Consider the following 15,431-nt stretch of genomic DNA (forward strand, 5'->3'; position numbering starts at 1 on the left):
TAATTGTATTATGTTATGAGTGTAAGGAAAAGGATTCAAATGTGTTTTCTTATTTTTATGTAGTTTGCTTGCTATTGAATGAGCAAGTAAGGGACCCACTGTGACTTGAAGTGTTTCTCTCAATAAAATTCAAGGTGTGTTTTCTTGAGATATTTGAAAGAACCTGCAGGGCTTTCTGCCCCCAGTGGTCTTAGCTTGTGGCCCACTAGCCTGGTGTGGAAGGGCGGCAGTTCTAGACTGCAGTTCTGCAAACCGTAGGGGCTGTCAAGTTAGAGGACTTTGCCAACTCCATTATGTCTCAACATTCTTGTCTTTGGGGCTGGGGCAGCTACTCCCAGCCTGTGAAATTTCCTCCTCTGTCACTTTGCTGTGGATGAGAAGTTGGTTCCAGGATCCCACATAGATACCATGCTCTACAGGTACTTATAGTCTGTGTGTACAATGGCATAGTATTTGCATATAACCTGTCTCTATCCTCCTGTGTATGAGATCATCTCTCAGATTAGTTCTCAGTTGTCCTAATTTCATTGCTTTGTAGGTTCTGCTCTCTTGTAGCTGAATTCTTGGTTGTCTTTGAAACATTCTAATTGTTGAAGGAAGAAGTTACTTGCTTATTGTTTGTTTATTTATTGAGTGTGACAGCAAAGTGTGCCATGTGAGTGGGAGTGTTCAGCAGATGCTCCTCATATCATGGCAGACAGTAGACAGAGAAAAGGACTGGCTGGAACCTTCAAAGTTATGCCCCTAGGGACCTACTTCCTCCAGAAGTTCCTCCTCAAGTTTCCAGAGCCTCCCCCCAAAGCGCCACCTGCTGGGTGCCAAGGTTCAACATAGGAGCCTTGGTGCTTTTTGTGCCCACCTCAATCCAGGCTCTTTTCAAACATCCAATACAACCATTCCTTCCCATTAACTCCAAAGTCCTAAGGCAGTTCACCTCCACTTCCAACTTGGAAAGCCCAGTCTCAGGTAAATCAGATGTAGATGAGATTAGAGCACAAGCTCCTCCAGATGGGAGCCCGTGAGATCAGAATAAACTCTGTGCTTCTAAAATACAGTGGCCAGGCAGGCATAGGGAAGACAGACTCATTTGAAAAGGAGAAAACAGGATACCTGGCCCCAAGTAGGTATGAAATCCAACAGGCCTGGGGGGTACTGCATTTTACAGGGGAACACTACATTCTTTGACCCTATTCTGTGCAGGGGAGGATCCAGAAGCCTCCGCAGCCCTGCTCTGATGGCTTGTCTGGATGACTCCATGTCTGCAGGGTTAGATACAGAAACCTCCGAATCCTGGCCCTGATGACTTGCCTAGGTTTTGCCGGTGCAGCGGTTCTTTCGGATTCAAGTCTTCCTGCCGGCAGCTCTCCTGGAGTTGTGTGCTAATAGCTTTTCTATATTTGTGTCTGTGGTCTCAAGAATGAACCCACTCCCATAGATTCAGTCTACGATGACCCCCCACCCCCCATGCCAAATTCTTGGAATGCTCCTATGCCGTTGGCTACATCCCTTGGAATCTAGGTGGAGAGGCTACATCCTTTGGAATCTAGGTGGAGAAAGCCTTGCTGCATAGCTCTTGGATTCTGTGAGTAGCACACAAATACCACCGAAATGTACAACTTTTAGACTAACAATCTGGGCTGCACAAAGACTGGAGACCTTGTACCAGAATGCAGGGAGCAGAGACTGAACAATGGCAGAAGCTTGGGGGTTTCAGGTGTCATTCTGGATAGCTCCTCGAGGTCCTAGCTTGTCTTGAAAACTCTGAAACGGCCTTCAGCATCATTCTCTCTTTGTGTGCTCAAGAGGAAAGCCCATTTTCCATCCTTCCATATTAGTTTCCTTAGAAAAGGTCACTTAGTCTCACTGGTTGGGTCTGGGAGTCACGCAAATATTGGTGAGGCCACTGGAGTTAGTTGAGCAGAAGCAACTTCATTCCATCACCACGGGGTACCAGAGCTTCTAACTAGTTAGGGCCACAGGCAGGTCAGGATCTGTACTGTGACCCCAAGCAGAGGGAGTAGGTCCTTTTTAAAAGCAAAAGCCACAAGTATATCTGTGTCTGGCGGGGAGGAGGGCTGGGGTGATATAAGAAAAGGAATTTTTACAATTTGAGGTTAAATCCTGGGCCACGGTACATTCTGGGAATTTACAACTTGTGATAACAGCAAGGTGTTTTCTCAAGCTTAACGGGGGTTTGTAGAAGCTTGCTTACACAAGTCTGTGGTTGTTTTAACACAGCTCTTGGCACAGCTAGTGTCTTGTCTTAATTTTTAACCAACTCTTCTCCCTGTGGCTGGGAATACAGGGCAAGGCTCAAGCAATAGAGGAAGCTGGGTTGGTGGGCTCATGTTCAGACTCTCTCTGGGCCCTTAACCTCAGAGATTCCTTGCCTGTCTGTCATTTCCCTTTCAGTGCATGCAGTTGGAAAGAAACCTTGCAGCATCTTGAATGCTTTGCTGCTTACATACCTTTATTTTCTCCTGTCAAATATCCCAGTTTGTCACACTTACATTCTGCCTTGCCTAAAGATGGACTCAGGTCAGCCAGATTCTTTGGCATTTTTTTTTCCCAAGGAAAGCTTTTGGTAGTACTTGTTTGGGTTTTAATTTTTTTAAAAAAAAAACAGGCCTATTTTAGCCTCAAGTACTATCCTCCTACCTCAGACTCCCTAGTGCTGGGTTTCCTGGCACTTACCACCAAGCCTAAATGACCAAAAAATAACCATTGCCCCAATTTCCAATCACTTTTACTCCTTGTTGTTCCTCATTTCGGCCTGAGACCCAAGACCTGCATTTCTACCCATGTATGATTACTGCCTCTTAACCCTAAGAGGTGTTGGACCTGCCTGTAGTTCCTCTCCTTCTGTGCCTTCCCCAGAGCTGCCCTTACCGGTTCATTCTTAGCAATCTAGACTTCTCCCAGCATGCCCTTGAAAGCCATTGCAGCCTCTACCCATTGCCCAGCTACAAAGACCGGTTTATGTTTGTTAATAGCTACACCATGCTTGTCTGGTGCCAGTTTTCAACCTTGCTCCGTTTTGTGCCATTAGATAAAACACAACACAGAGATGGAGTATCTTAAAAAGGATTTTAGTATTTTAATTATGTGTACGTATGTGTCTGAGTATTAGTATGTGCATGCCAGTGTAGGTGCCCACTGAGGCCAAAGCCATCAACTCCCCTGGAACGAGAGTTACAGGCAGTTGTGAGCTGCCTGACGTGGGTGTTGGGAGTCAAACTCAAGCCCTCTGAAAGAGCTGTACCTACTGCTCACTGCGGAGCCACCTCTCCAGCCCAGAGACTTGGTAACTTAAGAGGGAGAAAAATCTTACCTCTTAACATTGTTGAAGCTAGAAAATACAGTATCCAGGTCCTAAGTATTTTCCTTCCTTCTACTGAAACCTTCTATAATTATCTGAAATTTCTGTCAGATTTTAATTTTAAAATCTAAAATTTTCAGAAGGGTAGTTTAGGTCAGGCCCCTAATGGGCACTAGTGAAAAGACCTATATTCGTCTATCATATATACTCATCTGTGTACAGACCCGCACCAAAGTACACACCCTTCTGCCCAGGTCTCCAGATCCACTGGTAAATTTGTTTAGAGGATTGGTCTCAAATATAGTTTTGACAGAATCCTTGAGAGAACCTGATTTCTCCGAACATTTTTTTTTGTCTGAATAATGTTTGTTCATTATTATGTATTTTCACCTGGATAATAATAGTTCCTTATTCCCTAAGGTACATGTACATAAAGCAGCTATTTTTGGCTATCAGAATTATTTTGTAGTAACTGCAAAGTGGTTAACTTTGATTTTAGCTAATGAGGAAGCTAGAGAACAATTTGCTTTTAAATTTAATCAAGTAGTTAATTTAATTAATAAGTCTTGTTGGGAACCAGGCTAGTCTTAGACTCAGCCCTGCTGCTTCTGCCTCCTGAATTCTGGGATTACAGGCACAAGCCACCACACCCAGCTTGCAAATGTTTTGGTCACTATTTTTGGTGAATAATTTTACCTTTTTTGCTTGTTTTGATCAGTTTTTACTACAGTATAGTGTTTGTACTCAAATGAACATTTCTGTTAACCTAACCAATGCATACTCACATAACCACCCCCATTGCAAGATATTCGGCATTCTTTAACCATGTCTTTACTTTTTGCCAAACAGTATTTATTGGCCGTCTTTCTTACAGATAAAACACATCTGCACATGGGTCTCATTTGCTGGGGGCGTGGTTCCCAGTGAGGGCGGAGCTTAGTCCTGGGCAGCTGTTCTTTTGCCTGACTGCAAACTATTCCTCATTTCTTCAGGGCCTTTCCAGCTCTCTCTCCTTGTATGCTGCCCTGTTTCTTTCTGACCTAAATGCTCTTCTTACCTGGAGACAGATAAAGTTCCGCTGAATAGTTCTGTCAGGACCCCTGTTTACTTATTTCCGCTGCTGTGGTGGACCGTCCCCTGTTCCCATGTGCGTTGCACATCACTGTAGTGTGCTGTATTAGTCTCGGGGGTGCTCCCCACTTTCAGGTCCATTGGAAGTCCTCCATCTATACTTCTAGTTTAGTTATCAATTTAAGAAATGCTCTACCTTTTATGTATTGCGTGGCATGGTAGGAGGATAGATAGGGACATGTACTAACTGTACAGTATTACAACCAATAATTACCTTCTCTTCTGCCTGTGTTTCCCTATGTCATGTGTCAAGAAAAGGAGTCAGTAAGCCAGTTTCTGTTTTCTTAGCATTCTTTTGAGGTGATACTAGGGAGCCACAAGGAGAGAGCTGGAGACTGTCCCTACCATGGCCTCCCCTTTCCTAACTTTTCTTCCACTTAGCAATGGCCTCTTCATAGTTCATGCACTTGACTGACACTATTCCAGTGTTCTCATCATTGACATGGAAAGCTGGGAACATTGTCTTCTGCTAGCTGAGTTGAAGTTTGGACGTCTGGGTTGATGTTTCCTTAGGCAGCTGAAACACTTTCCAGAAGACTTTCTAGCTCCCATTGAAATTATTTTCAACCTCTGTTATAAGATTAAGATATTAGAATAGAAAATAGTTCAAAATCTTTTGTTATTTCTTTATTATGTCTTTTACCTAATACCTGTAATATTAAAATTTTACATTTTAATGAGATAATGGTATGTTTTGATATATGTATGTGTGTGTTGCATAATATTTAAATCAGGTTAAATATATCTGGCCCCTCAAACTTTCATTATTTATTATAGTAAAAACTTTCACAATTTTTTTTCCTTTTTGAAATGTATAGTATTTTACTGTTAACCCCTATTTTCTGTACTGTGTGACAGCACACCAGAATTGCTTGCTTTTACTATTTGTGAGTATTCCTTGATCAGGGATTATTACTGATTGTAATTGATAGTACATGAAATACTGTTGTGTACAACATTAAAAATAATGAAATGTGGTCTAACATGGATAACGCCTGGTGTCCCTTTTCCCTTTTAATTTACATTGTCAGGTCATTGTTTTGTTTGTTCATCTAAAGGAAATTAGACTGAGCTGTCTTCCTTCTAGCTCTTACCAATGTATAAATAAACCGCACCACAGTGTTTTGTCCACACCTACCGAGATCCAGTGGTAGAAGAGAAAAGTAATTGTAGGGCCCCGGAGAGTTCGGCTTGGGAAATTATACATAAATTATTCTGGATGGTCTTGGTTCCAAGTCACACCCTAAAGTAGATGATTTAGTGAAGTGCATTTTGGGATAGTCAACCCCACTACTTTCACCTATCGGTATGATACAGTTAATAGGTGGGTAAACACTTCCTTGTTTGTTATTTTGTTAACCTGACCAGAGTGACAGTTGTGTTATTTCATGGGAAATCTAAGAGAGAGAGCACTGCAATTTGGTAATTGTGGAACTACTATTCAGTGCAAACTCTGACCCTGAGAAACGGTGTGCGGATGGGAGCCTGTACTTTCTATGTTCCTCTGAGCCAGCACCCTCATGGCCTTTCTCAGAGTGAGATATAGCCCCTGGAGAGTTCTTAGATCCCTTACAGTCATCTAGCAGTAATTTACAGGAGGGAAGCTGGGGCTCAGAAACATACATTTACTAGCCTGAAGTCACATACCTCATCAAGACACAAATCCTCACCCTGCACTGCCCACCATTTTTCTGACATGATGGGAAGCCATTATGTCTCAATTATTTATCACACTCTCCATGGCTACTTTAGACCTCTGTTTAAATTTTTGTTGCTCCTTGTACAGGATGTGCTTTTGTGGTGATTCTTCTGTGACCCTTTGTGCTCACAGGTAAGGGTGTTCCTTTCCTGCATAAGGAAGGCACCTGTCACATGGAAGTCTTATGGCCTCATTAGAGGGAATCAGGGAATCTTTCCCAAAGTTCTGAAGACTTCAGGGCAAAGGCAGGAAGAAAGCCAGAGACCTCCTGCTTCTGCTGGTTTTCAGCATGTCAGATTCTTCAGCATCATTTCCCTTCCTGTCCATCATGGTTATTGGTGGGCAGCTAGAGGATGTGCCTACTTTCTTATTTATCAGCAGTAGAATCCAAATAAAATCAGATATTGAAGGTCGAAGATAGTTCCTACAAACAACCCTATTTAATCTCACACAGAGAAATAAAAATGGGGCACTGGATATGCCATTCACTGACAGTTTTGGAATCACAGGTAATTATCTCCTGAAGAAGAAATTTGGTCGTAGTTTTTGCTGCTGAGAGCATATATTTGTGTATATTTGATTGCTAACTAAAATGGGGCTTTTATTTATTTTTTTTAGTTTTCCTTGATAGAAATTGTGAAATAAATTGTGAAATGATAATTGCTAATATTCATTTTTTTCCATAACAGGACAGACATGAATCAGTTGATGCTCAAAACACTTGTCGTCTGTGGCACATGAATATAGAAGCCCTTCCGGAGTGGATAAACTGCCTAATACACAAAGTAAGTCTCTTGGTTCCCGAGTAAAGTTAGGCATATATCGCCTTCACAATATTTTTGTGCTCTTTTTTTCTTAGATGTGTCGTTTCAGAACATGTGAATGATTATATTTGTCTTGATTGCACTCACTGGCTCTACTCCTCTTCCTGGAGCATTTCAGTGCTTTTCTGTGTGACTTTGTACCTGGTATTTCTAGTCTCTCAATGTGCTCAGAGATACTAACCTGGTTTGTTCCCCCATTTCCATTGCTCTTTCTTGTTTTCATTGAGACATTGCCTAGCAACCTATTGGCTGCCCACCACTGTCCATTTTCCCACTGCCTTTCTCTCCCCTCTGCCTTATATGTCTATATTATGCAGGCTCACACACACTATATTACATATCACTGGTAAATATACATAAGGATATAATGACACACAAATACATAATCATACACAATCCATTCAAACATACCAACATTTACCTTGCTATTTTCTCATTAATTTCTTAGGTCCTCTAATAGAATATAAAAACCATAGAACCAGGAAATTTTATCCTTTGCTAGGTAGTATATCCTTGGTGCCTAGAATCATACCTGTTCTATCTGGTGAGTGAAACATCTTTGTGCATCCATCATTTATAGACACATATAAAAACAGCTGGATAATCATTGTCTCTTACTGAGTGGATGAAAATGGAGATGTTCTGCTATAAGTAATATTTAATGAAATATTCATCAGAAAAAGAACTCCCTTGTTAAGTGCATGTTTTAGGTATTTTATTTTCCATTGTTAAACACTTGTCTTGGAAGAGTATAAATAATCTAACCTTTGGAAAACTAGGATTGAATTTCTCCACTGAGTAGCTTATGTTTTTGTTTAAAAAGTGGCACATGGTGGCTCTTACTTGAACCTGTGCCTACATTAGGATTTCCTGGGAGCATGCTGGAGTCCTGCTCCTAAGTGTCCTGAACTTCACAGAGTAGATTAGAACCCGACAGAGGCCCCACTGTCTTTCTTGACAATTTTAAAAGCAGTTCGTTAGTTTCTAATCTGAGTATGGAAACATAGCATAGGCACTAGACGATCAGTACCTCTTGGTTGTGCCTAGGAAGCCCGGGAGCTCTTTATTCTGTTGGCTGATAAAGTCTGTCCATTCCCCCATCCCCCCCACCACCCACCCACCCCATGCTTGGCATGCAAGAAGTGAATCAGAACAGACACTTTCTGTGAGATTTCACTTGCAAATGAAGCTCTGTAGACTTGATTTGCTTCCTGGTTCCATGGAGTATTTTTCTTTTCATTAGTTCACACTGTATCTGTATTCAGCCTATTGTTCAGAGACTTTCTTTAGGAATTCTTGGTCGTTCAGCTAGGCATGATTCGCAATATGTTATCCTTCTAGTAGTTTGTAGCGGCTCGCTTATCTCTGTTTACTGGAAAGCTTGTTCCCGCTTGCTGTTCTGTCTGCTAATCAGAAAACAGAAAGCTGGCCTTTTCAGTAACATAGAAAATGTTCATGTGATCGGCTTTTTTTTTTTTTTTTCTTTTAAACTCATTCTCTGGTCACTTTACAATGAAAGCATTGTCTTTATTTCCTTTACTACCTGTAGGCCCAGTGGACAGTTGGGAAACTGAATTGTCCTTTCTGTGGGGCCCGATTAGGGGGCTTTAATTTTGTCAGCACTCCAAAATGTTCCTGTGGCCAGCTTGCAGCTGTACATCTCTGCAAGAGCCGGACTGATCACCAACCAGCGCAGGCAGGCCAACTAATGAGCCCGGCGTTGAAATACTTGTCACATCCCGGAGTCCAGTCAGGTTGTGATAAGGAGGCTCCGGTGACAGGTCACGGTGGCTCCAAGACCAGAAACCACGGGCTTTCAAACATGGCCCGAAACAATAATGGCCTCGGAAGACTCACAGAAGCTCTCTGCCTGGAGGTGCGAGCAACGTATTTTGAGATGAAGAATGAAAAACTGCTCTTCAAAGCATCGGATCCAAAATACCAGCCTTTTGTTCCTCAGCTCGGGACAGGCAGGTGCACTTCAAGAGCCTCTCACCGGAAGTCACACAGTTTGGACCTGAACATCCAGGAGAAGCTGACTTTGTTACCCACTTTCTATGAAATCCACAGTAAGACTACTGCCTATCCCAGGCTAAATGAAACACAGCCAGTTGACCTTTCGGGCTTAGCTCTGCCGTGTAGTAAAAGTAGCTGCTCCTTTCAAAGCCCACCCAGTTTTGATCCTGACATGCTGCTGCACAGACTTTCAGTGGCTCCGCATGAGACCCAGGCACAAAGAGGCAGAGAATTTCAGTGTGGCCTAGAAGCTTCCTCCATATACTCAGATCATGCTAATGCTAACAGCCTGACATTCCTGATGGATCTGCCCTCCGCGGGGAGGAGCATGCTGGATGCCTCCGACCAAGAAGAACACCTCTCCCCTCTGGACTTCCTGCGCTCTGCCAGCTTTCCCTTGGGCACCATTAACCACAGGCTGAATAACAGAGAGAGGAGCAAGTTGAGGACTCTAAGAAGGCAGAGGAGGAGGCATGAAAGATGGCTGCAGAAGCAGGTGAGTGCTTGAAAATCAGTTTAGCAAATATAAAAACAGTGTTCTGAGTACCGGGGCTTTCAGAGTGGTTGTATTCTAAAAATCTGTTTTAAGTTTTGAGATGACATGTCTCTCTATGTACACTTAATAATTATGCAGCCCTCTTATCATTGGTGCTGTGTAGCCCTGCCCCTGTGTTTCATATATGTCCAGAGAAAGCGTCTTTTACAGTTTACCCCAATTCTGTGAATGCATTAGAGGACCACTCACCTTATGATACTGAGGTTGGATGGTTTGTCACAAGTATTTTAAATCTATGCCACATTTAGATTGGTTTTACCATGGTTTTATTTCAGGCTGAGTTAAAAAAATGTTTTTGCAAGTCCAATGTGGTGACAGTTCATTCACTTTTCACCACATGTATTTTAATTTAATATTCAGGAAACTGTATTCATATGCTCGTGTGGTCCAGACATGAATAACTGCTGAATGAGGAGACATATCTGAAGGGGAATTTATTCAGACTGACATTTTGTAGCAGAGTTTGATTCCCTAGTGTTTGAACTACTTGTGTGCCCCTTACAGTATTTTCATGGTTGTGTGGATGAAAGGAGACAATAAGATTTATCTACTGTGGAAACCAATTAAAGTCAACGGAGGACAAGCTATGAAATTTGAAAGTTTGGGAGCCAGTATATTTCTGTATAAAACTATGTTTTGAAGATTCCATGTATCGTTTGCTTATTAGTAATGGATGGTACTTCTTATTAGAGTGTTCTATATTCACAGTATCCTAAGAATTAATATAAAGCTGAAGCTGCTTTGTATATTTGTTAGGTGAACTCATTATAATTTATGGTCCTATTCATAGACTCAACAAAATAAAATTACTGCAGTGAGTACTCCAGCCAGATTAGCAGGATTTTCCTCTTTAGTTACAGAGCATAATTACATGTATTTTCTGTTGCATTTTTGACTTGTTGCTAGTAAGAACATCCCAGTTTGGATTATTTGTAAACGATAGTATTACGCTATAGAAATGAGTAATTTTTGCATCATCGCTCATGGTAAAATTCTATGAAGCTATAATAAAAATGTTTGTGGAGAAATTTATTTATGCCTAAGTAAATTGGAGATGATTATATGTTAAATGGTATTCAGAAAGAATATCTTCAAAACAATGTTCAGGGCTCTGAAATAATTCTTTTGCAAATAAAGTTTTAAAAAATCGTGAAAATTATATTTGCTGTATACTGATGATATATGCAAATGATATTGCATTTTGAGACGTGATCTAATTCTTGGGTTAGATCTTTCTGAAAACCTCAGCTGTGTCATTAATTATTTATAGCAAAGTGTTACAGTTTAGAGAGGGGCAAGTGCAGAGTTAAGTATTGAATTTTTTGATAGATGAAATTATTTTTATTCATTCAAATACATAGAACTTGGCTAGTATGCTTAGCGGATTCATCAGAGTTGAGCAATCTGAGTCAGACCTGGGACCTGTCCGTGTAGAGAATAACAGCAAAATCCCAATAGGCTTAACTGGTTACTCAGGTGCTACAGAAAGGCACGTGCCCAGTACATCTTCAGCAGGAAATCTGTGAATTTGTGATGTGTATACACTGTTGTTAGAGCTAGAAATCCTCATCACTATAGAAAGTCTGTCTTGCTAATTTAAGCAGAAAGATAGATCCTAGCAAGAGTTATGTCTGAGATAAAATAATGGGGTAATATGACACATTGTCCGGGTTTAACCAACATTCATTTCATGAACATTGAGTAGATACCTGCTTGAGGTAGCAGAGGCCTGGCTAGTGACTTATTGTTGTGAGGGGGAAGGAACTCAGGGACTTAGCTGGGCAAGGTAACCTTTCTACCTCTGTGTGAACTATGACCTGGGCCCACATTCTGCCCTTTCCTTTTTTTAATGAGAAAGATAATCACATACACAAAGTAATGTTACCATTGTTAGTAATTACAATTTTAAAGAAGTTTTTGTTAATTGAGACAAAAGAGTACTTATTTTTCAGTCAGGTTATTAGTTTTGCTGTTGAGGTTTTGGAGACTATCACTGGCACTTTGATTGGGATTGCACTGAGTCTGTAGATCACTCTAGATGTTACAGGCATTCTGACAGTTCCCTCCCCATTGTTCTAGGAGTTACAGGCATTCTGACAGTTTACTCTCCATTGCTCTAAGTGTTACAGGCATTCGGACAGGTCAGTCTCCATCATTGTAGGTGTTACAGGCATTTGACAATTCACTCTCCATTGTTCTAGGAGTTACAGGCATTCTGACAGTTTACTCTCCATTGCTCTAAGTGTTACAGGCATTCTGACAGGTCACTCTCCATTGTTGTAGGTGTTACAGGCATTCTGATACTCTCCATCGCTTTAGGTGTTACAGGCATTCTGACAGGTCACTCTCCATTGTTCTAGGTGTTACAGGCATTTGACAATTCACTCTCCATCGCTCTAGGTGTTACAGGCATTCTGACAGTTCACTCTCCATTGCTCTAGGTATTACAGACATTCTGACAGGTCACTCTCCATTGTTCTAGGTGTTACAGGCATTTGACAATTCACTCTCCATTGTTCTAGGTGTTACAGGCATTCTGACAGGTCACTCTCCATTGTTCTAGGTGTTACAGGCATTCTGACAGTTCACTCTTCTAGTCTATGAACACAATGCCTTGCCACTTTTCTTGTCATTTTCAATTTCTTCACCAGTATTGTAGCTTTTATTGTTGATTCTTTTTACTGATATTTGTTTTAGTTTCAAATAATTGGTTAGGAGTACTACATTATTATCACTGGACATTTTAAATGAAGTTTTGTTTAAGCTAGAAATATTTTCATGGTGTATACCATGATAGAAATAGTATTAATATTTTACTAAAATGCTTAAAGTGAAAAGATACAAGATTGCTATCCAAAGAGAAATTACTGTCAATTGAATAGATAGTAATTCTATTCAACAAAGATTTATTGAGCATCATCTTTGGGGAAAGCATGGCACTGTGCTGTATTCAACCACCAAATCTCTTTCCATTCAGACATAATTCCTTTTTTCTTAATTGTCAAATATTAAAATGTATGTACTTCTGGTATATGCTGTATGATTTAAATGCTGGTATAGGTTTGTCTTATGCCCAGAAAGTGGGGATTTAGAAGAATCCCTTGTCCTGCATGCCTTTAAGACATGTTTTGTCCATCTTTAACCCCTGAGAATCACTAATCTGTTCTCTGTTACTTTATTTTTTACTTATTGATAATGTTATAAAATAACAACATAGAAATAGAATCCTAAAGCATGTACTCTAGGTACTAACATTGTTTACTAAGCAATTCTATGACATTTATCCATTTACTGCATGAATCTATATCTATAGTGTATTTGTTCTTTTTTTTTTTTTTTTTTTTGGTTTTTCGAGACAGGGTTTCTCTGCGTAGCTTTGCGGTGCCTTTCCTGGAGCTCACTTGGTAGCCCAGGCTGGCCTCGAACTCACAGAGATCCGCCTGGCTCTGCCTCCCGAGTACTAGGATTAAAGGCGTGCGCCACCACCGCCCGGCAATGTGTTTGTTCTTTTTAACTGCTCAATAGTATTCCATTCTGTAGATGAATCATGATTTCTCCAGCATAATAAGATGAATAGATTGTCTCTGGTGTTAACAGTTATGAATCAAACTGCTATAAACATTCATGAATGTAATTTTGAATAACACTAATATTTTTTATTTTTATAGGGTAAATACTCAGGAGTGGGATTGCTGGATCATATGGTAAGTATGTATTTAGTTATACAAGAAACTGTCAAATTGTTTCCCTGGGTGGCTGTACCCACTATGTATACCACAATGCAAAGGATGAGATTTCTCACTTCTGTACATCCATGAAGGCAGACATCTGGTGTTTTTTTAATTCTTGCTGTTCCAGTTACTCAAATACTGCGTTTACTGGTATCCTACTTTGGTTTTAATGCTCATGCCCCTAATTTCATGTGCTTAGTTTTCATTTATAAACCATGTTAGAAATTATTAATAGTATTAATATATAGGTAAAATTCTTAGTTGGAAGATATAAATAAGATTGTGATCAAAGGGAAACTATAGGTAATTTTTAGTAATTCTATTTAACAAAGCTTGAGTGTCATCTTCAAATGCGTTCAATTTTTTTGTGTGCTTCTTTATAAGTTTGAGGGCAGTTTTACTAGAGTTAAAAAGGAAAACCACTTGCAGATAGGCAAGCCGTAAATTTCAGCACTGTCCAGATGAGAAGAATGGAAGACAGACGGGAAAGCCTAACGTGTTAGGGAAGCATTGCTTAGAAAAGAAGTAGATGGAGAAAGGAATTGAAGCTCTCCTTTTTTTCCTGAGTAATTCAGAAAAGCTGGCACGACTTTTGAAAGCTGCATGTCTCTGGCTCTAGAACAGACTGTGCTGGGGTAGAGAAGGAAAAGTATCTCATTAAAGGGATAGTTATTCCACCCATCATTTTGGCAGGGTTTAAGATGAGTCTACCTCCCTAGGGATAGAACTCCTCCCTGCGGGTGGTCCCTTGGCCGTGAAGTTGATCCATCCAGGCCAGAAATTCTGTTCTATTAGCCAGAAGGAATTTTGTCTTCTATTCCTTTATTGCTACTCTAACCATTGCTCATCCGGAGAAGTAACCCTAAATCGTTAAGGAACCAGGTTGTGGATCAGAGCCCCCAGACACACCAGGCATCTCTGGCCTCTAGGAAAGATGGGGCTGCCAAGAAGTCAAAGGACATTTCTGGCATATATATTTGATTATTTCTTTCTCGTTCAGGTTTAAGAATTCCTCATATATTTGGGTACAAATCCTACATTGGATGTATGATTTATAGTACACTAATATATTTTATTCTACCCAGACTGTTTTTCCTTTTACTCATGTTATAATATTTCCCTGGAAAACCAAGTCAATGTTTTAAAGTCCAACTTCTCAAATATTGTTTTTAAATGTTCCATATTGTGGTATAATAGCATATCTAAAAACTCTAGATGGCTTTAGATTATAAAGATTTTTTCCCCAAGGTTTTTTTTGAAAGCTTTATGCTCATATAGAGAATTTTGATTTATGTTGAACTGACATTTTAAAAATAAAATCTGAGGTTTAAGTTAAAATGTCATTTTTAATAGTGGTATGCAATTTTTTTCTACACCATTTATTGAAAACACCACCCTTTCTCCTGGAAATGTTTTTGTGATTTAATTGAAAGTCAGTTGGGCATGTATGTAACTTTCCATTTGTGGATTTCCTCTTTATCTCTGTCCTGTGAAAGCAGACCCTTTTCTGTCAGAACTCCATAGTAAACCATAAAGCAAGACTGACTCTACTAGCTTTTTTTTTTTTTTTTTAAATTTGGTTCCTGTGGTTTTTCATAGGAAATTTAGGACAAAACTACAAACAATTCTATTGGGACTTTGAAATTGTGTCATATCTAGAGGTCAACTTGCAGGGCCATGCAGTATTTGCTGTGTCTTTCCTACTCCATGAACATAATAGACTGTCCCTCCTACACACAGCTTTTTAAGTTTTTCATTAGTATTTGCAGATTTTAGCATTCAGAACATATAAATGGTTGGTCCCACTTATGCCTGAGTGCTCTATCTTTTAAGGAAAAGTTATTTTTTATTTTGATTTAAATTATACATTTTTAATGTTTAATACTATTTTGGTTTTGACTTTGTGTCTTGGGATTCAGGGAATTGAATCCCAGGTACTTGACATCTCTTGTCAAATTTATCCTTAAATAATTGATAATTTAATGCTACTTTCAGAGATTTTTAAAATGTCAATTTCTAGTTATTAGTTGTAATGCCCAGAAATACAATGTTCTATGTTGATCTGGTGTGCTATATTCTTTCAACTGTCACCTACTAGTAATGCTAGTCCACTCTTCTCTTCTTCTCCTGGTAGATGCCCAAACTGGTATTTTCT

The 15,431-nt window shown here is 39.9% G+C and overlaps 1 protein-coding gene across 9 annotated transcripts in view; it reads left to right on the forward strand.

Moving 5' to 3' along the window:
* Rnf180 (ring finger protein 180) overlaps nt 1-15,431 on the forward strand; it is a 171,523-nt gene that overhangs the window by 34,123 nt on the left and 121,969 nt on the right. For all 9 annotated transcript variants that reach the window (XM_042261583.2, XM_076551948.1, XM_076551949.1 and 6 more), the window contains 3 exons: nt 6,839-6,934; nt 8,523-9,485; nt 13,214-13,249. In XM_042261583.2, coding sequence (XP_042117517.1) covers nt 6,839-6,934; nt 8,523-9,485; nt 13,214-13,249 — 1,095 coding nt within the window. The remainder of the gene's footprint in view (nt 1-6,838; nt 6,935-8,522; nt 9,486-13,213; nt 13,250-15,431) is intronic.

The sequence above is a fragment of the Peromyscus maniculatus genome, chromosome 15, assembly GCF_049852395.1.
Source record: "Peromyscus maniculatus bairdii isolate BWxNUB_F1_BW_parent chromosome 15, HU_Pman_BW_mat_3.1, whole genome shotgun sequence".
Taxonomy (NCBI): Eukaryota; Metazoa; Chordata; class Mammalia; order Rodentia; family Cricetidae; genus Peromyscus; species Peromyscus maniculatus.